At 38.3% G+C, this 20,261-nt stretch overlaps 2 protein-coding genes across 2 annotated transcripts; one reads left to right on the top strand and one right to left on the bottom strand.

The window, feature by feature from the left end:
• The first annotated feature begins 15,506 nt into the window (after positions 1–15,506).
• On the top strand, positions 15,507–17,004 carry LOC110915649 (upstream activation factor subunit spp27). Its single transcript, XM_022160379.2, has 2 exons — positions 15,507–15,920; positions 16,651–17,004. The coding sequence occupies exons 1-2, from the start codon at positions 15,609–15,611 to the stop codon at positions 16,777–16,779; spliced, it is 441 nt and encodes a 146-aa protein (XP_022016071.1). The 5' UTR covers positions 15,507–15,608; the 3' UTR covers positions 16,780–17,004.
• A 1,524-nt stretch (positions 17,005–18,528) lies between these two features.
• LOC110915849 (zinc finger SWIM domain-containing protein 7) lies at positions 18,529–19,600 on the bottom strand. The gene is made up of 5 exons (XM_022160592.2): positions 19,404–19,600; positions 19,192–19,213; positions 19,015–19,120; positions 18,829–18,936; positions 18,529–18,751 (listed from the first exon to the last, which is right to left on the bottom strand). The coding sequence occupies exons 1-5, from the start codon at positions 19,552–19,554 to the stop codon at positions 18,650–18,652; spliced, it is 489 nt and encodes a 162-aa protein (XP_022016284.1). The 5' UTR covers positions 19,555–19,600; the 3' UTR covers positions 18,529–18,649.
• Positions 19,601–20,261: the final 661 nt, after the last annotated feature.

The following is a 20,261-nucleotide window of genomic DNA, read 5'->3' as shown; positions in this document are numbered from 1 at the left end:
AATGCCAAAAAAACGAAACCAAGTTCGTTTAGTCTAAATTCATGAGCTACGTAAATAAGGTTTCGGGGACGAAACCTCTTTAAGGGGTGTAGACTTGTAACACCCCGAAAACGGGTTTGGTAATCAAACCACGTTAACATTTATGAACGGGTAAAATACCGTTAGTGGTGAAATTAACCCGGTAAATATTAGGATTTAAACATATAAACCTAATATTAAATAAAAGTTGAACGAAAACTTTTGAAGAAATAAAAGTTTATAAATAGCCCGAGATAACGGGACTTAAAATAAACTGGGTCGTACCCGAAAATATAAATCTTTATATTATAAATTTAATGTCGGATATAAATGAGATGAAATAACTAGGAATAAATAACCTAGTTAATCACAAGTGTTGTAGTAATAAGGAAACTTGACTAAAACACCCTAAATGAAACTTGGGAAAAGTTGAGGGGCCAAAAGTGACAAAATTGAAAATGGTTTTTATTAATTAAAACTTAAAAACCAAACACACACACTTGGTGTGTGTCTGGTCGCAGGAAAACACAGGGGGCGACCTAAGTGCATCTTCAAAACCCTAACCTCTCACAAATCTCTAAAATTGAAGGTCAAGATCAATTCCAAAACGAAATCCGAGTCTAGATTGGTGATCTCTATTGCAAGGGGGTCACAAGGTATGTGAAACTTGATAGAAAATCTCTACTTGAAATTCTGATGAACTAGAGAATTCGGAAATTGTTGATGCATGATTGTTATATGGATGAAATAGGAACATTATAGTGTCTAGGAGTAAACCCTAGACAAGTATATGTTGAAATCATGCCTAATTCTAGTAAAATCCATGAACACCATTGAAGGTGATTGTTGTTAGGGTTTTTGATTGCTAAAAATAGTGTTATAATGTCATAAACATGTTTTAATTGAAAGCTGAATCCAAACAGCTTCTGATCAGAATTTACAGCTGACTTATATTGGCTGTAACGTGGATAAAACGTGACAAAAACATGTGTTTCTTGAGTCTAAAATGTAATTCCAGGAAATATCTTTAAAACCCCACTGGAATGACATTTTTTCGACGAGAATTGAATATTTTATGAATTTTTCGGTATCGAAGGTTCAGGCTGCGTTTTCTGGCAGAATTTGCAGCCCATTACAAATGTCATAACTCAATTTAGGTATTTAGTTATGACCTCAAATTTTTACTGTAGAAATTTTTAAGTGATTACAAAAATCTCCAATTGGAATTTCATCAATCAGATAAAGGAGGAATTTTAAATGAATTTTTCCGTAAGCTGCAGTCAGAAGTGACGAATCTGATTGCAGCTTAGTAAATGAATTTTTACGAATTTTTGGTAAAGAGTTAGATCTTGAAATTTTAACACAAGTCCTAGCCCTCCGAGAGGTACACCACATAAAAAATCATAATTTTTGAAGACTTGTAAACAGGTTAAACAAGTCACCAAAAACAGCCCATTTTCAGTGATATGAAATGCCTAAATGAAATCGCGGTCTACTTGGTTGTGTGCAAAACGTGATTATATTAAGTGTTCGGATGAATGCATAGAAATGTGTAAGGTGGAAGATCATATTAAATTATGGTTAATCTAACCACCTTGTGAACATTGGATAATAGTTTGGCGATTAACAAGCTAGGTGGAAGCTTGTGGATGAAGCGGGTCAAACGGAGCGAGTATGGAAAGAAAAGCGTGGCATGGATGCAAGGTAAGTGAATCTTACACCCTTTTATTTTAGAATGCGTAATGATTATAAAGGTTATGAAAATGATAAGCTAATATTTGAAATGTGATGTTCCGACGTAAATTGAAATGGGTCAGAATAAGCGAAATTGATGAAAACCATAATGAATGGTAAAAAGGGGTAATATTGGGCATATAGGCCAAACGGGTCGAATGGTGATGACTACACCATTTGACAATAGCGACTAATGTGGTTGTCAAGTCTTATATTGACAGGAGCGATTAGCAAATCGGATAATTGCGTCGCCATAGATTGTGTGATGATTAAAGCGAGGTATAAATCGGGTCTATTAGGCAGCACAGAATCAGGCTGCACAACCTGTTGCCAAGAGGCAGTATGCTAGTAATCCACCTTTGTGCAACAGATGTAACAGCCACCACCAGCCACAGTTGCAATGCCGCATCTGCATGAATTGTGGCAAGTCTGGTCATCTTGCGAATACCTGCCGTTTTGCTCCAAACCAAAATCAGGCAGCTCAAAACCAAGCGGTGCAAAACGCTGCCCAGAATCCTGCACGACCTCACTTTCCGCCTGCTTCGTGTTACAATTGTGGGGATCTGACCCACTACAGGAACAACTGCCCGAGGTTGGCAAACGCAAATCAGGCACCGGCTCGTGGTAGAGCTTTTAACCTGAATGAAAATGAGGCGCGTGCGGCTAACGAAGTGGTGAACGGTACGTTCCTTGTTAACAACCATCCTGCTTCTGTTCTATTTGATTCGGGTGCCGATAAGAGTTTTGTGTCCTTAGCATTTGAGCCTTTGCTTGCGATGACTAGAACGAAACTAGGAAAGCCCTTGATAGTAGAAGTAGCTAGTGGTGAACTTGTTGTACTCGACTGTGTTCTTCGAAATTGCCAGTTGAACCTCAATAACCATCTTTTCCCTATTGACCTCACACTGATGCAACTCGGGAGCTTTGATGTTATAGTAGGAATGGATTGGTTATCCAAGTACCATGCTGAGGTGGTATGTTTTGAGAAGTTGGTCTGTATACCGCTATCGACTAGTGAGATCTTAGAAGTTCGTGGGGAGAAACCCGTCATTGGTCTTAAGCTTATGTCTTGTACCCAAGCCCGCAAATACCTACGAAAGAAATATGTTGCTTTCTTGGCACATGTTGTAGAGGAGAAAGGCAAGGGTAAGACTATCCAAGATATCCCTGTTTTTCGGGATTATCCTGAGGTATTTCCTGAAGAATTACCTGGTTTACCCCCTGTGCGACAAGTTGAGTTTCGCATCGATCTCGTACCTGGTGCTAATCCTATTGAGAAGTCACCTTACCGTCTTGCACCGTCTGAGATGCAAGAGTTATCTAAGCAGCTTCAGGAGCTATCTGACAAAGGATTCATCCGTCTGAGCTTTTCCCCTTGGGGCGCTCCAGTCCTATTCGTGAAAAAGAAAGATAGATCTTTTAGAATGTGTATCGATTACCGTGAGCTTAATAAGCTTACCATCAAGAATCGATATTCCCTACCTCGCATTGATGATCTCTTTGATCAGCTACAGGGTGCTACTTGCTTTTCAAAGATTGATCTACGTTCTGGATACCATCAACTTCGAGTTCTCGAAGAAGATATTCCCAAGACAGCTTTTCGTACGAGATATGGTCATTATGAGTTTACTGTTATGCCCTTTGGTCTAACAAATGCTCCTGCTGTTTTCATGGATTTGATGAATAGGGTTTGTAAGCCTTATTTGGACAAGTTCATCATCGTTTTCAATGATGATATTTTGATCTATTCTAAGACTCGAGCTGATCATGAGCAACATCTTCGTCTTACAATGGAGCTTCTAAAGAAAGAACAGCTTTTCGCAAAATTCTCCAAGTACGAATTCTGGCTTAAGGGAGTTCAATTTTTGGGGCACATCGTCAACGAACAAGGTATACATGTAGATTCCGCCAAAATCAGTGCGATTAAGGATTGGGATACTCCTACTACTCCTACTGAGGTTCGTTCATTTCTTGGTCTGGCAGGTTATTACCGCCGTTTCATTGAAAACTTCTCCAAGATTGCGGTTCCTCTTACTGCTTTAACTCAAAAGAATAAACCTTTTGAGTGGGGATCCAAATAGGAAGAAGCTTTCCAGACTTTGAAACAGAAACTCTGTGATGCACCTATTCTATCTTTGCTCGAGGGTAACGACGATTTTGTTGTGTACTGCGATGCGTCTAATTTAGGCCTTGGCTGCGTTCTTATGCAAAGAAACAAAGTTATAGCCTATGCATCAAGACAGCTGAAGGTACACGAGAAAAACTACACGACTCATGATCTTGAGTTGGGTGCTGTAGTATTTGCTCTCAAAATCTGGAGACACTACCTATACCGTACAAAGTGTGTAGTGTTTACTGACCACAAGATTCTCCAGCATATTTTCAATTAGAAAGAACTTAATATGAGGCAACGACGTTGGGTTGAACTCCTAAACGACTACGACTGCGAAATTCGCTACAATCCTGGTAAGGCGAATGTCGTGGCTGACGCATTGAGTCGTAAGGAACGTGTTAAGCTTCACTGTGTTCAGGTTCGATCTGACATTTAAACCCGCATAATTCAGGCTCAACATACTTGTGTTACACAAGACTTGATGGGTAAAGAGTTACCGTGTCATACTAAGCTTGAGCTTGAACTAAAAGACTTTGGGATATTCTATTTCATGGGCCGTTTGTGGGTCCCAAGTATAGACGATCTTCGCACCTTGCTTATGGATGAAGCTCATAAGTCTCGTTATTGTATTCATCCTGGTGCAGACAAAATGTATAAGGATCTTCGAACCCGTTATTGGTGGCCGGGTATGAAGAAGGACATTTCCTTATATGTTTCCAAATGCCTTACTTGTCTTAAGGTTAAGGCAGAACATCAACATCCCTCTGGATTATTGGAGCAACCAGAGATTCCGGTTTGGAAATGGAAAAACATTGCTATGGATCTCATTACCAAGCTGCCGCGCACTAAAAGATGTCATGATGCCATTTGGGTTATCGTTGATCGTCTAACAAAATCAGCACATTTCCTGCCGATCTGTGAGGATCTATCTGCTGACAAGCTTGCCAAGATATATGTTGATGAGATTGTATCTCGACATGGCATTCCTTTGAACATCATGTCTGACAGAGATGCTCGATTCTCGTCTCGCTTTTGGAGAACCATGCAATCTGCCATGGGAACCCAACTTAATTTGAGCACAACATACCATCCGCAGACAGATGGTCAATCTGAGAGAACAATCCAGACACTGGAGGATATGCTTAGAGCGTGTGTGATTGATTTTGGTGGTAGTTGGGATTGGCATCTACCGTTGATCGAATTCTCCTACAACAATAGTTATCACTCTAGCATCAACAGGGCTCCTTTCGAAGCTTTATATGGTCGGAAATGTCGTTCACCGGTCTGCTGGAATGAGATAGGTGAAGCTCAGCTTACTGGACCTGAACTCATTCTAGAGACTACAGATAAGGTCAAGAAGATTCGTGATAACCTTCAGACAGTTAGAAGCCGTCAAAAGAGTTATGCAGATCGACGACGCAAGCCCTTAGAATTTCAAGTCGGTGATCACGTCCTACTCAAGGTATCTCCTTGGAAAGGTATGATTAGATTTGGAAAGAAAGGAAAACTTGCACCATGCTATCTTGGACCATTCAAGATCGTTGAAAGAATCGGAAAAGTAGCCTACAGACTTGAGCTACCTCCTGAACTTGGAAATGTTCATCCAACATTCCACGTTACGCATATATAGACTTATAGTTAAAAGTGCATTTTTTGGTTAAATAATTAGTTAAAGTCCTTTGTCGTAAAAGAAGGGACTAAAGTTGACCAAAACGCCCTTGAAGGGTAAATTGGGCAACGATCCTTAGAGGTCGTTTAGGAATATGTATTATAATTAGGTGAGCTTTTAATAAGTATAAAGGTTTTAAACATAGGCCTTTTGGGTCAAATGCCTAGTAATGGGTCTTTTCCGTAAAACAACCAACCAAAGTGTAGAATCCGAAAAAAAAATGTTCAAATATACTAAGTCCATCACAAGAATAGTTGTGGTGGAATGTAAGTAGATAATACAAATGTGGGAAAAAGGATGGGTGAAAAGAATGAGTGAAATATAAACTTAAAAGTTCAAATTCTCTAAACGGGTCGAATAATCATAAAAAGGGATTTATTAGCCTTAAGCTTATAAATTTGAATTTGAAGTAAACAAGAAGATAAAGGGGTCCATAATTAAATTACGGACGCGTAGGAAAAAGAATCACGCAAAACGGGTAAGTAGAATGAAAGTTATGCCCTTATAAAGTTCGTTTTTGACTAAAACCATAGCTGGGCAGATATGCAGCTCCCAGACCTAGAATCGCTGGAAAAGGGTCTCCCCCGCGCCACGCGACGGGTAACGTTGTTTCAGGCGCGACACGCGACACATTGAGGTGAGTCTCGCGCGACACGCGAGAGACATCAAAGTTGGAAATAATTATTTTGTTGATTATTTGATGTGTAAAACTTGTTTAAACTTATATTTAAGTTATTAAAACTAACTTTTATGTTGGTTTTGATCATAGGTGATATCAAGTGTACCCGGATGGAGATCAAGCGAGGACAAAGGACCGAACACACGAAAATGAAGCTTCCGCAAGTTGTTTCGTCGTTAGTCTTAAATGATGAATTAAATAACTTTATGTTGTATTACTTTAAATTGTAAAAGTTTTTAATAACCCGTATTTTTCATAGTAATTGTAACCGTAATTACAGGATTATGGTCTTAAACTATACAAAAATCGTAAAATAATAGTAAGGGTCTTACACATAGATGCTATCATTGTCAACATAAATTCTTCGAACTTTATGACCTATGATTACTGCCGACACTATGACTGGACCATCCTTGATGTCACCGGAAGTGATAGACGGAAATGAGATTGGCTACTGCATCCATGGAGCCAGATGATGGTTTGAACGTTTTATACCTTGGCTGTTTACTTTTTGAATCATGCATATACCAGCCTGATTGTTTGGGTTTTCGACCGCGGCTGAAGTTGATTTTCCATCTTTGACTAGGTGTGATAATTTGTCGGACCTTACAGCCTTCTCTATTTCTAGCTTCAGTGACCAACAATCATCCGTAATATGCCCCTTCACCCCGTGGTATTCGCAGTATTTATTGTAGTTCTTATCTCCCATGGAACATAGCTTTGGTGGTGTGGGAAAACTTGCTCCCTCGGTGCTAAAGATTTCACAAGGAGACTTCGTTGAATCGGACAAATTGTGATATCTGGTGCTTCTGCTTCGTGGGATACGATCGTTTTTGCTATAAGGATGAGGCCGACTCAGATTGCCGGACGAATTTCTTTCAAAGACTAATCCTCCGTTCTTTTTCTAGGATGATCCTTTGGAGTCTGATTTCGGGGCCGGATTACAAGCATTTTTTCCTCTAGCGAAGGCTCGGGCCTGCTCCATTAATACTTCCATCGTTTTTGGGATATTTTCGTGTAATTTTTCAACCAGCTGGTTGTTCTGACCCGTGGCAGAATCCAGAAACCCGTAAGTGATCAACTACCCCACTGATCTACATGCTTTCTCGGTTGAATCGGTCGATGAAACTATCCAAAGATTCGCTATCCCTTCGGCGAATATTGTGTACTTCGGTTATTTCTTTTGACTAATGCCATTGTTGGCTGAAATTTTGAAGAAATAACCTTCATAGTTCCTCGAAGTCATTGATTTCGCCTTCATTAAGCGCATCAAACCATACCCGGGCGACCCAGGTTAGAGTTTGCGCAATCATGAAATACCATGCAAACATCGACCACTGTTCTACTCTTATGCCACCATCAAAATCGAACATATGATCGTCCGAATTCGTACTGCCATCATATTTTTTGAGCGTGGATGGAACTTTTAACTTGGGGGGAAGTTTTGTATGAACGATCCGCTAGCTAAACGCTGACTTTGTAGTCATGGAAATTGGATGGTAGGGCTTGGTGAGTTTAGAATCATCCATGACAGCCATCTGCGGGCTCGGCGTGGGGCCAATAAAGGCCGGAGATGGTCCTAGATATCCCTGAAAGGAATAACTGTTATAAGAACCTTGTGTCAGAGTAACAATTGTGGAGAAAGTGGAGGTGGCCGAAGCAATGGGACCAATGGTCCTTACCAATGCTTCCTCATTGAAAAATCTAGGGCTGCCCAAACTGCTCGACGATCGAGGATCGCTCGAAAAATGCTCGTTCGATTCCCGCTCAGTTTGTAAATGAGCCGCTCGGATCGGTTCGATTCAAATTCAATCCAAGCATGAGCAAAGGTCCGCTCGCTCATCGATCGCTCGGTTTCACTCGAATTATTTTTATTAAATAATTTATATATATATATATATATAGGGAGAAGATCATGCGAGAACCACCTCTTATTGCGAGAACCGCGAGAACCAATGTGAACACAACCAAAAATGCCTAAAAATAGCTAAAAATCACACAAAAAAAAATTAATATTTTTTATATAAAAATCGCTACTTTTCGAAGCAAAAAAAAAATTAATTTTTTTTTATTTTGCCACTAAAAGTAGCGATTTGAGCATAAAAAATATTAAAAAAAATAGATTTTGTTTTTGATTTTTTTAGGTTTTTTGGGGGTTTAGTTTTTAACATTTTAGCTTGCGGGGGGGGGGGGGGGTTAGGTTTTTGGGGGGTGGGGGAGGGGGGTTTAGATTTTGGGGGGGGGGTTAGGTTTTTTTAGGTTTTTTGGGGGTTTTAGTTTTTAGCATTTAGCTTGGGGGGGGGTTAGGTTTTTTTTTTTTTGAGGGGGGGGGGGTTAGGTTTTTTTTTGGGGGGGGGGGTTAGGTTTTTTTAGGTTTTTTTAGCTATTTTAGGTTTTGTTCACATTGGTTCTCGCGGTTCTCACAATAAATGGAGTTCTCGCATGAGCCCCTCCCTATATATATATATATATATATAGGGTTAGGATTTAGAGAAAACGGTGAAAAGTGTGAGAACGGTGAGAACGCTTATGGGTCATCCGATCAAAACAATCCATGGACTAAATTGCGCAGTGGCGTTTTCGTAAATAACATCAATTATATTATGTGGGACGCGCTTCATTAAGGGTAAAAGGGTCTTTTACCGCTCATATTCAAAACGCAATTAAAAAAACGCCTAAAATTAGTCATAAAACGCGTTGCATATTACAGGAAAATGAAACAACACAGAAATTGAATTTCAGTTATTAACATTTATTAGAAGAAAATTCCCTCCTAAATTACGCGCCAAAAACATCATTATATAAACGAGGTAAAACATAACTTTTATAATCACTTCAATCTATCCAATTCTGCAAAAAAACATCTTTAAGCAAAAACGCCAACTTAAACAAAAACGCCAAAAATGGCAACAATATTTTCTTGGAGATACACTCTGGGGATCAGACGATACGTCCTCTGTTTTTTACAACAGAAGGAGGGTGTATGTTAAGACGGTCAGGGCAATTCTAAAGATGGAAGAAGAGATACAGAGGGCAATCTTATCCCTTGGCATTGCTCTAGACAACGAATGCCATGAAACACATATGCTTATGAAAGCATAAACCAGGAAATTTGGACCAATCAAAGCAGATGTGAACCCGGACCCTGTCATGACATCATGACATTTTGATGATGAAACAGACATGGTGACTGTTACATACGACAGCGGAGAGCAGGAAGTCTACTGGCTAGAAAACATCATGACAGAGCAGCGTCTGGGTTTCATGGAAGAATTGCATAACGCCACTTGTACCAACACAGAAATAGACTCAAAATTGGAGTTAATGCAAGACATGTTCAAATGGAGGCTTCAGAATCTTCAGGAACAAGAAGCTGATGAAGGTGAAGGTGATGACATGGATGAAGATCCAGATGAAGACTCCGAGGAGGAAGAAGATGACGCAAGTGATGGTTACTTTTCGGATAAAGTACCTTCTGACGAAGGCTTTAATTTTTTTCCTCTTTTTTTTCTTCTGTGTAATCTTCTTTTTTTAAGATAATTAAATGATCTATTTCTCTCTTTATTAGCAAAACGCCAAAAAAAATACTAAAAATGGTTACTCCTTACAAAACGCCAAAAATAACAAAAAATATTTTTCCTGCTTAATATTTATTTACTCCGTTATTGTATTTTGTCATCTTGGTCTGCATAACACCATTTAAAAAAAAAGCCAAACTTAGAAGATGGGACGTCAATCACCTGTAAAACTGATAAAAGCTGATCAACACAATAAATACAAAAACAGTAACTTCAAAGACAGTTACTTTATTACAATAATTTATTACAATATAAATGTCACGCCTAAACTACGCGCCAAAAAACTCTTATAAGAGAAGGGTCTAAACACAATGAAATTGATCACACCAAGAAAACACAAACGCCATATCCTCTAGAAACCACTCACTTTAAAACGCCACAGATGGAAAAGCTTTCACTGAAATGGATTCTTCTTCTCAGGGGGTTATCTCAATAATATTTTGCTGAATGAGATGGACAAATATTCAAGAAAAAGAGACAGATGACAGTGATATGCCATCATGTGAGCTTTGTTCTTGATGAATATCGGCATGGAATAAAGGGATCAACACAAGTGTAAAATGCTATTTTGGACTCCATTATTATAAATAGCATCAAGCAAGAGTTGATCTTCAATGACATGCCACCAAACAAGAATATCACACCAAAACGCAGGATGCCACTAAGCAGCTTCTTCTGAAAAAGATGGGGTTTATGTAGGAAAGTTGGTATCTAGCTAAAGTATTCAAAAAAAGGTTTAAAAAGCCAAAAAAAAAAATTCAAGAAGATAGAGGCTAATGACAGCGAAGATTCAGAAGAGAAATTAGATTACCATTTTTTATATTTTTTATTTTCATTTTATATTGTTTTTGATATCAAGTTATATTTTGTTTTGTTATCTAATTCTCTATAAATAAAATACATTATTATATAAAACGCCAAAAACTACAAACACCAAAACGCTAGAAGTATGAAAACTGGGAGAACGGGTGCTGGCAAAGCACCTTGTAAAATGTATTAAACGCCAAAAAAAAAATGGTCTTATTGTAATCTTATGTAAATATTAATGACTCGTATTGAATCATTATACAAAACGCCAAAAAAATTAACCAGAAAACGCTATAACGCCAAAAAATTATCTATGTGACATAAAAACAATTAATTCAACGCCAAAAAGTTTAATAAATACAATTAACGCCAAAAAAACTTCAGACGCCATAAAATATTATACCGCGTTGGAAAAATAAAAGAAGATTGAAAAGACAAAAAAGCTCCTCCGCCCTTCTCTACGTCGCGTGACACGTGTTGGGTCAGGATGCGTTCTCACCGTTCTCACACTTTTGAGCGTTTTCTCCTGATCCCGTTTCTATATATATAAGGGTCAGGATCTAGAGAAAACGGTAGAAAGTGTGAGAACGGTGAGAATGCTTATGGGTCGTCCGATCAAAACAATCCATGGACTAGATTGCGCGGTGGCGTTTTCGTAAATAACATCAATTTTATTATGTGGGACGCGCTTCATTAAGGGTAAAATGTTATTTTACCGCTCATATTCAAAACGCCATCAAATGATAAAACGCCATTAAAAAAAACGCCATTAAAAACAAAACGCCAAAAATTGGTGATAAAACGCGTTGGATATTACAAGAAGATGAAACAACACAGTAACTGAATTTCAGTTATTAACATTTATTAGAAGAAATTCCCTCCTAAATTACACGCCAAAAACATCATTACATAAACGAGGTAAAACATAGCTTCCATAATCACTTCAATCTATCCATTTCTGCAAAAAAAAAACATCTTTAACCAAAACGCCAACTTAACCAAAACGCCAAAAATGGCAACAATCGTTTCCTGGAGATACACTCTGGCAATCAGGCGATTTGTCCTCCATTTTTACAACAGAAGGAGAGTGTATGTTAAGACGGTCAGGGGAATTCAGAAGATGGAAGAAGAGATACAGAGGGGAATCTTATCCCTTGGCATCGCTCAAGACAACGAATGCCATGAAACACATATGCTTATGAAAGCATTAACCAGGAAATTTGGACCAATCAAAGCAAATGTGAAGCCGGACCCTGTCATGACATCATGGCGTTTTGATGATGAAACAGACATGGTGACGGTTACATACGACAGCAGAGAGCAGGAAGTATACTGGCTAGAAAACATCATGACAAAGCAGCGTATGGGTTTCATGGAAGAATTGCATAACGGCACTTGTACCAACACAGAAATAGACTCAAAATTGGAGTTAATGCAAGACATGTTCAAGTGGAGGCTTCAGAATCTTCAAGAACAAGAAGCTGATGAAGGTGAAGGTGATGACATGGATGAAGATCTAGATGAAGACTCTGAGGAGGAAGAAGATGACGCAAGTGATGGATACTTTTCAGATAAAGTACCTTCTGACGAAGGCTTTTAATTTTTTTCCTCTTTTTTTTCTTCTATGTAATCTTCTTTTTTTTTAAGATAATTAATGATATATTTCTCTCTTTATTAGCAAAACACCAAAAAAAAAAAAAAACTAAAAATGGTTAATGCTTACAAAACACCCAAAAAAACAAAAAAAATATTTTTCCTGCTTAATATTTTATTTACTCCGTTATTGTATTTTGTCATCTTCGTCTGCATAACGCCATTTAAAAAAACACCAAACTTATAAGATGGGACGTCTATAACCTATAAAACTGATAAAAGCTGATCAACACAGTAAATACAAAAACAATAACTGAAAAAACAGTTACTTTATTACTATCATTTATTACAATAAAAAGTCTCGCCTAAACTACGCGCCAAAAAACTCCTATAAGAGAGGGGTCTATACATAATGAAATTGATCACACCCAGAAAACACAAACGCCATATCCTCTAGAAACCACTCACTTTAAAATGCCAAAAAATGTTAGTTAAAAAAACCACAGATGGCAAAGCTTTCACTGAAATGGATTCTTCTTCTGAGGGGGTTATCTCAATAATATTTTGCTGAAGGAGATGGACAAATATTCAAGAAAAAGAGACTGATGACAGTGATATGCCATCATGTGAGCTTTGTTCTTGATGAATATTGGCATGGAATAAAGGGATCAACACAAGTGTAAAATGCTATTTTGGACTCCATTATTATAAATAGCATCAAGCAAGAGTTGATCTTCAATGACATGCCACCAAACAAGAATATCACACCAAAACACAGGATGCCACTAAGCAGCTTCTTCTGAAAAAGATGGGGTTTATCTAGGAAAGTTGGCATCTAGCTAAAGTATTCAAAAAAGGTTCAAAACGCCAAAAACAAATTCAAGAAGAAAGAGGCTGATGACAGTGAAGATTCGGAAGAAAAATTAGATTACCATTTTTTATTATTTTTGTTTTCATTTTATATTGTTTTGATATCAAGTTATATGTTGTTTTGTTATCTAATTCTCTATCAATAAAATACATTATTATATAAAATGCCAAAAACTACAAACATCAAAACTTTAGTAGTATGAAAACTGGGAGAACGGGTGCTGGCAAAGCACCTTGTAAAGGGTATTAAACGCCAAAAAATTCACTAAACGCCAAAAAAAATTTGGTCTTATTGTAATCTTATGCAAATATTAATGACTTGTAGTGAATTATTATACAAAACACCACAAACGCCAAAAAAATTAACTAGAAAATGCTATAACGCCAAAAAATTATATATGTGATACAAAAACAATTAATTCAACGCCAAAAAGTTTAATAAATACAATTAACGCCAAAAAAAACTTAGACGCCAGAAAATATTATACCGCGTTCGGAAAATAAAAGAAGGTTGAAAAGACAAAAAAACCCTTCCGCCCTTCTCTATGCCGCGTGACACGTGTTGGGCCAGGATGCGTTCTCACCGTTCTCACACTTTTGAGCGTTTTCTCTTGATCCCGTTTCTCTTTCTATATATATATATATATATATATATATATATATATATATATATATATATATATATATATATATTATAGATTTTAAAGATTAAAAGCCCAAAAAATATACTAGCCCAACTTAATAGTTAATACCAAAATCTAACCCTAAATCCCTAATTCCTAAAACAATCACATAAACTGATTGTTCGAATGTTCGATCCGCATATCTCGCCGCTGCTACACACCAAAATCTAACCCTAAATTCCTAATTCCTAAAACAATCTCTTAATCTGATTGTTAGATCTCATGATGAGGGTGAAGTCCTTGGTATAACTTGCTAAAGTCCTCTCTATTACACAATCACTTATCGCACTTTATTTTGTGCTTCTTGATATTGTTAAGAACATTTTTAGAATCATGATTTTAGTTATGTATTGCTTTTGTTAGTAAGGTGTTGGACATGTTTTAATTAAGTTAGGATTTGTTTTTGTTGAACACAACCTTATAATAGTCTTGATTTCAGTTTTTTTTTTGTTTTGCTACACATGTTTTAATTTCGGTGCTTTGAAAAACCGAGCGAAAACGATCCGCTCGATTCAAATTCAATCCAAGCATGAGCATCACTTTTGTGCTCGGTTTTGCAAATTCGATCCGATCGGATCGGTCGTAATTCAATCCGAGCACGAGTAGACCCCGGATCGGATCAGATCGGATCGACTCATGAACACCCCTAGAACAATCTGGTTCGTAAACCTAGAATTTGTTCATCACGAGCCTGCTGAGCTTTCACGTCTAAGGAGACTAGCGTTCTTATCTAGAAAATCAACATCAAATTCCCTCGAAGGCGGAGTTGGGATCATCACGAAGAGCATTGACGTGTTTGGTCCCGAGCTTAAAGGAGCTGTTACAACCCTTGCTACGTCAGTTGAAGTTGTTGTTACCGTAGTAACAGAGGAATCCAAGACTGGTGAAAGACTATAAACGTTAAATCGGATGGCGCCAATTGAAGATCCAAAAACCGGGCCGTATACCGGTTAGGCTAGATTGGACCTTAAAAACTTGTGAACAAGATGATCGTGCACAAGTAACAGACCGTTAGGCTCACCGCAGAGGCGGAAGGGCCACTCTGCGACCACCCTCCGGCGTGAGGATAAGTGTTTGTTTAGAGAGAGAAAGATAGGACGAAGGTTCAGAGAAAATTGTACATGAAGTGTACTTGGAGAGGGTATTTATACTTGCTTATGTAGATGACGTCACTTGGCGTGGATGCACCTCTTGATGTGCGTCCTTGAGTAAAGGACGGATTGTTTCCTAGGCCGTGGAGGGCTCGTGTGGAGGGCTCGTCCTGATGTCTGATACTTGTAAGAATACGTCTGGTTATGTATATCTGTCATGGCTGAAGGTTTGGCTCGGCAATGTAGCTTCACATGTTAAGAGGCGGTTATAAGGAGAACCCTCGTCTTCTCCTCCTTGTAATGTGTTTTATTGTTTCACAAATCTTTTTCAAGACATCATCAGTCGCTAAATTTTGAAAGACATCATCAGTCACTAGATTATAAGAGATTAAAGATAAACCCCTTATAGACACCATCCTTGCTTCTAGCCCCACACAGATAGATCCAGTGTCTCTTCAAGGCCAAACTTACAAACCCAAAACCAGCTGTAAAATTATTATGGGGCTAATTTCGTGAGCCTCACAAAACACAGCACAAAATATTTTGTAGGTAATATAAGATGCCACGCGGCACTTCCTGGAGCATAAAGCGTAAAATAATCGTAGGCCTCATTCGTAGCAGATCACAACCGCTAAGGCCCATTAAGACACGGTCGGGTTCATATTTTAAAAGAGGAGCCCGAACGTTACCACTTCCCTAAAATCCCCAATTCTCATTCTCACTCACTCTCCTCTCCTCTCGTCTTATCTGAAAACACAGCCCCCAATAACAACATGTCTTCTATGCCTTTGGGGTTATTCTCTGCCGCCGGAACACCCTCCTTATCCAAGTCTTCCTCGTCGTCGTCTTTGGTGTCTCTTCAGCCGGCGTCGTTTCGACCGTTCAACGTTAAACTACGCACATCAGTTACCTATGCCACCGCTTCGGAGCCTGCGACTGAGACAAAGAAGAGAGCGCCTAGAGGGTTCTCGAAGCCGCGTCCTGTTTCACCGGAAATGAGGGAGTTTCTTGGCGGTCGAACGGAAATCCCACGTACCGAAGTTCTGAAAGTGATTTGGGCTCACATCAAAGAAAATGGCCTCCAGGTAACGGATTTTGTATATGTTTTTAGTTCCAGACTTTACATGCTTTTAATTTAGATAATATTATTATGAAACCCTAGCTTTGTGGTTTAATATTTGTTAGAATCGACAACGTTTGGTTTTAGTTTGAGTAATAGTTGATGTGTTTTGTATGTTTAACTTGGAACTAAATCATGTATTCTAGTTTTTCAACTTTTGTTATGAAACCCTATTGTTAATGGTTAGATTTGTCTCAAAATGGATAGTATTAAGTTGGAGTGGCTTGAGCTCGGCTTGGTTCGAGCTTGGATTATCGAGCTTGGATTATGGCTAGCTTTTCAAGCTTGAGCCTCTCGTTTATTATTTGTTAATTTATTTATATTAATTATAATTATAGTTATAACTTTTATAGAATTATAAATAATATATTATATACATGTGTAGCTCTTTAAATAATAATAATAATAATTATTATTATCTTAGTATATATATATATATATATATATATATATTTAATATTTTAGATAAAAGCTATATAAATAATAGGCTCGTTTAAGCTTGCAAGATGACTCAAGCTTGTGTTAACCGAACATGTTGATTTTAGGCTTAGGCTTGGGCTCGGGCTCGGGCTCGGGCTTGTTTCGAGCTTTTTATGAGCCAACATCAAGTAACTCGGCTTGTTTAACCCCCTTCCCCTCCCCCCTCTAATTAAGTTTTAGTTTGAGTAATGAGTGATGAATTGTTGTGAATTCAGGATCCAAACAACAAGAGGGTTATCGTATGCGATGAGAAGCTGAAGAAGATATTTGGAGAAAAGGAGCAGGTTGGGTTTCTTGAGATTGCTGGCCTAATCAGTCCTCACTTCAAGAAAGTGGAGAACTAGGTTGTTTCTGTGTAAATGGAGACTTTACTCTCTTTTGGTTAGTTGGTTGATGATATTATTAGTACTAGCACTAGTAAGAAAGAATAGCACCCCATCCAACTTTTTTTGTAGGTGTTTTGAGAAGCCGAACATTGTTCTTGGATCCGTCTGTCTACGGTTTTATGTCTATGTTTCACGTATGCACCTGTTTTATATTTCTTGTTATGTGCTGCTTCTTAACTGTGATCTTTACAACCTCAAGTTATTTTTGTAAGGTTAAGGTTTATATTTGTCTTTTAAAAGCCCCAAGGCTCATTTGGCTTGTGGACTACATTGCTAGAAATGGTGTAGGATGAAACTGTTTGGGTCAAACGAGTACCGAGAAGAAGGCAACGATGGTGTCGTGCTTAGTAGTGTGGCCTGAGAAGAAGGCAACGATGCTTGTTTCAGTGGTTGTTTAAAAGGCAGCAACAGCAAGACCAATAGGTGGTTGCAACACGCAATTTGATCCACTTAATTTAACACAAACTGAACTATTGTATGATTTGAGTAGCTCTAAAGTAGAGGTGCACAAACCGGGTTTTTTAATACCCGGGTTTGGGTGTATACCCGGGTCCGGGTCTGATCGGGTTTTGACTTTTCGGGTATTGACCATGCCTGGGTTCGGGTCGGGGTCGGGTTTGGGTTCGGGGTAGGGTCAGGTTTGGGTTCGTGTTTTCAATATCCGGATATTAGAATACCCTATTTCCAGGTCCGGGTAGGGCTCGGTTATTGGTTGGGTAGGATTCGGGTATGTTTTGGGTTCTGGTATAGATTGGGTTTTTCGATTCATTTTTTTAGCATAAAACATAAAAACATATTGTATGCCTTGACATCTGCCTAAAAAACATCACATAAGCTCTAAACGTTCAAAAAAGGTGGTGTACACAACGGGTCCGAGTATTACGAAAACCCGGTTACGAGTATTACGAAAACCTGGGTATGGGTTTTATGGAAGCTCGGGTGGTACACTGAAAACCCGGGTACAAACTAGGTATGAAAAAACCAGCGTTTGGGTTCAGGTATTGAACTGAATATGCATACCCGATCCCTACCCTACGGGTAGGGTTGGGTTCGGGTTTAAAAAAACCCGGTTTTTCTAATACCCGGGTTCAGGTTTTTTTTGTGCACCTCTACGCTAAAGTGCCTCAAATCAACCCATTTTTGGTCATGATCACAGGAACCATCCAATTAAAATGCGGAAATCAACAATGGTGAAAGGCCATCAGAAATCCATAAAATCATTAACAGGCTGGATGAGTCTCCACACAAATATACAAACTAAAAAAAATTACACAAATTCGATGAAATTTCTACTTCATTTACCAAATTCCGATTAACTGAAAACCATTACCTGAATTGTGGCGTATTGGAATAGCTAAATGGGTGGTTCTAATGATGACAGAAGTTTGAGGTAAATTAGGGGAAATCTGTTAATTCTGGCAAACACGAGGTTTCCTTAGATTATGTGTATCCGATTCACACCCAAGGCGTTACCACCACCCACGTTGGAGCCACGTGGACCAAACCCGCCACCTCACCTTCACACCTCCCCCCTTTGTGTCCAACCAGCTTGGTGACAAGCCCCAAATCCTACAAAAGTGGTGCCACATGGTGCTGACTTGGAGCATTCATTCCCCTACGCGTGTATCAATAACACATGGCCTTAAACTCTCCCTTTCATTCCCATTCCCCTACCTATTTGTATATATTTATAACAAGAAGTCAAGAAGCAAGATACAAATCAAATCATGTTGATGGCAACTAAGAAATGGAACCAATGTGTGAACTTGTACATTAATCTAATGAGTTGCATAAACATTCATGTGTCTACAAAATCACATATGTTTGTTTAGAGTTTTGCAAGTAGATGTGCTAGGTGGTCATCAGACACTTTGACATCCACACATGTACCAAGTGAGACAGCAAGTCTGGCAGCCAATTGATGTTTACACTGACAACATTAGCAGAATCAAAATCAGGATGAGAGGATAAACAAGATTAATTATCCAAACTGGAAATCTGACTTACACAAAGTTGTTCTCCTCGGTTAACAATGTCGTAGAAAAAAGAATAGCATGCACAGTAGTGTTGTGGGAAACAAAGGTATTCTTCCTTCCTTCTGGACTCCCCAACAACCTTTACATATATATACATACATACATACGAATTCAAAACAAAACAATCCAATGTGATAATTGATGCGATAGATTAAACCTGGAAGATGGAGCGTCCACTAGGTTGTCCGAGTATCTTCTTGACCCCACCTTCATCCACTATCCTCGTAGCTCTCTCCAAGTTTTTCCCAAACAATATATGCAAGCTGTGTTTCAGGTTTTCATATCATTATGTGTAATTAGTAATTAGAATCAAGGATTATTAGGTGTTACTCACATGGCCAGCTGATCATCGCTCACTGCTCCATCCAAACAAACAAACAAACAGATTGCAAATTAGGGCTTCATATCTCACAAAACAAGAACCAATTTGGAATACGAACTGGTCTTATTTGCTTTCGATTCGAAATATCCAAAGTTTGGGGATTCCAATCAGAACGGGTTCAAAATTCAGATTGATGATTACATATGTAGTAGTAGTAGTAGTACCTGAACGGGTTGATTGGATTTCGCTCCATATAGTTTCTGCAACCAGTAAGCTCATCCTATTCCTGTCTTCCTTCACCTTAAACCCTACTGTGCATATATGAAAAAACCAAAAACCTCCCAAAAACACAGTTTCATGTATAGGGGTGGTCATCACTCACCATTTACTCATCACTCACAACATCCAATCAATTATCGCCATGTCATCGAGCTTTATTCCATCATTAGATAGTTTTTAGTGAAAATGTTCATAACTCACCACACACTATCAAAATCATTAAAAAAACAAAACAAAACTGAATTCAAAACACTATATATTTATGCCACACTAATTAACAAATGAGATTGGATAACCCTACTTATGCCTTGAATAAGTTTTAAAATATAGTTTTGCTTGTGTTGTTAGTGAATAATAATAGGGCCCTAATATTAATACATGGCAAAACTTATTTACACATGGTATATACGGGCCGTATACAGTTATACGGCCCGTATAGAATGAAATAAAACTAATAAAGTCTGTGCCATCAGACTTTGTCAGTTTTTTTTCATTTCATACGGGCCGTATAACTGTATACGGCCCGTATACACCATGTGTAAAGAATTTGCCTGGTCGTATACAAGGGATACGAACGATGTATACGGGTCGTATAACTGTATACGGCCCGTATGAAAAGAAAATTAGATTTTACCCAAAGTATTTAATGGATTTAAGGTGTCAATCACAAGAGACATTTTACAGTCGTTAGATGGTCAAATCTTTCTAAAAGTAGAAAAAAAATAAAACTTTTAACAAGTAACAAAGATTGAAGAACAAAAAAACGTGTCGTATGACTGTAATAAAAAGGAAGGGTGAGGCAT

Source organism: Helianthus annuus, chromosome 16 (assembly GCF_002127325.2).
Source record: "Helianthus annuus cultivar XRQ/B chromosome 16, HanXRQr2.0-SUNRISE, whole genome shotgun sequence".
NCBI lineage: Eukaryota > Viridiplantae > Streptophyta > Magnoliopsida > Asterales > Asteraceae > Helianthus > Helianthus annuus.
This window is presented reverse-complemented; position numbering and strand designations above follow the sequence as displayed.

Excerpts from the sequence above, each read along its gene's own strand:
- LOC110915649 (XM_022160379.2), top strand. The coding sequence starts at position 15,609 with ATGTCTTCTATGCCTTTGGGGTTATTCTCTGCCGCCGGAACACCCTCC. Across the intron at positions 15,921-16,650 it reads TCAAAGAAAATGGCCTCCAG|GATCCAAACAACAAGAGGGT; the intron begins GTAACGGATTTT and ends TTGTGAATTCAG.
- LOC110915849 (XM_022160592.2), bottom strand. The coding sequence starts at position 19,554 with ATGACCACCCCTATACATGAAACTGTGTTTTTGGGAGGTTTTTGGTTT. Across the intron at positions 19,121-19,191 it reads AGCGATGATCAGCTGGCCAT|CTTGCATATATTGTTTGGGA; the intron begins GTGAGTAACACC and ends CCTGAAACACAG. Across the intron at positions 18,752-18,828 it reads ACCGAGGAGAACAACTTTGT|TGTAAACATCAATTGGCTGC; the intron begins GTAAGTCAGATT and ends TAATGTTGTCAG.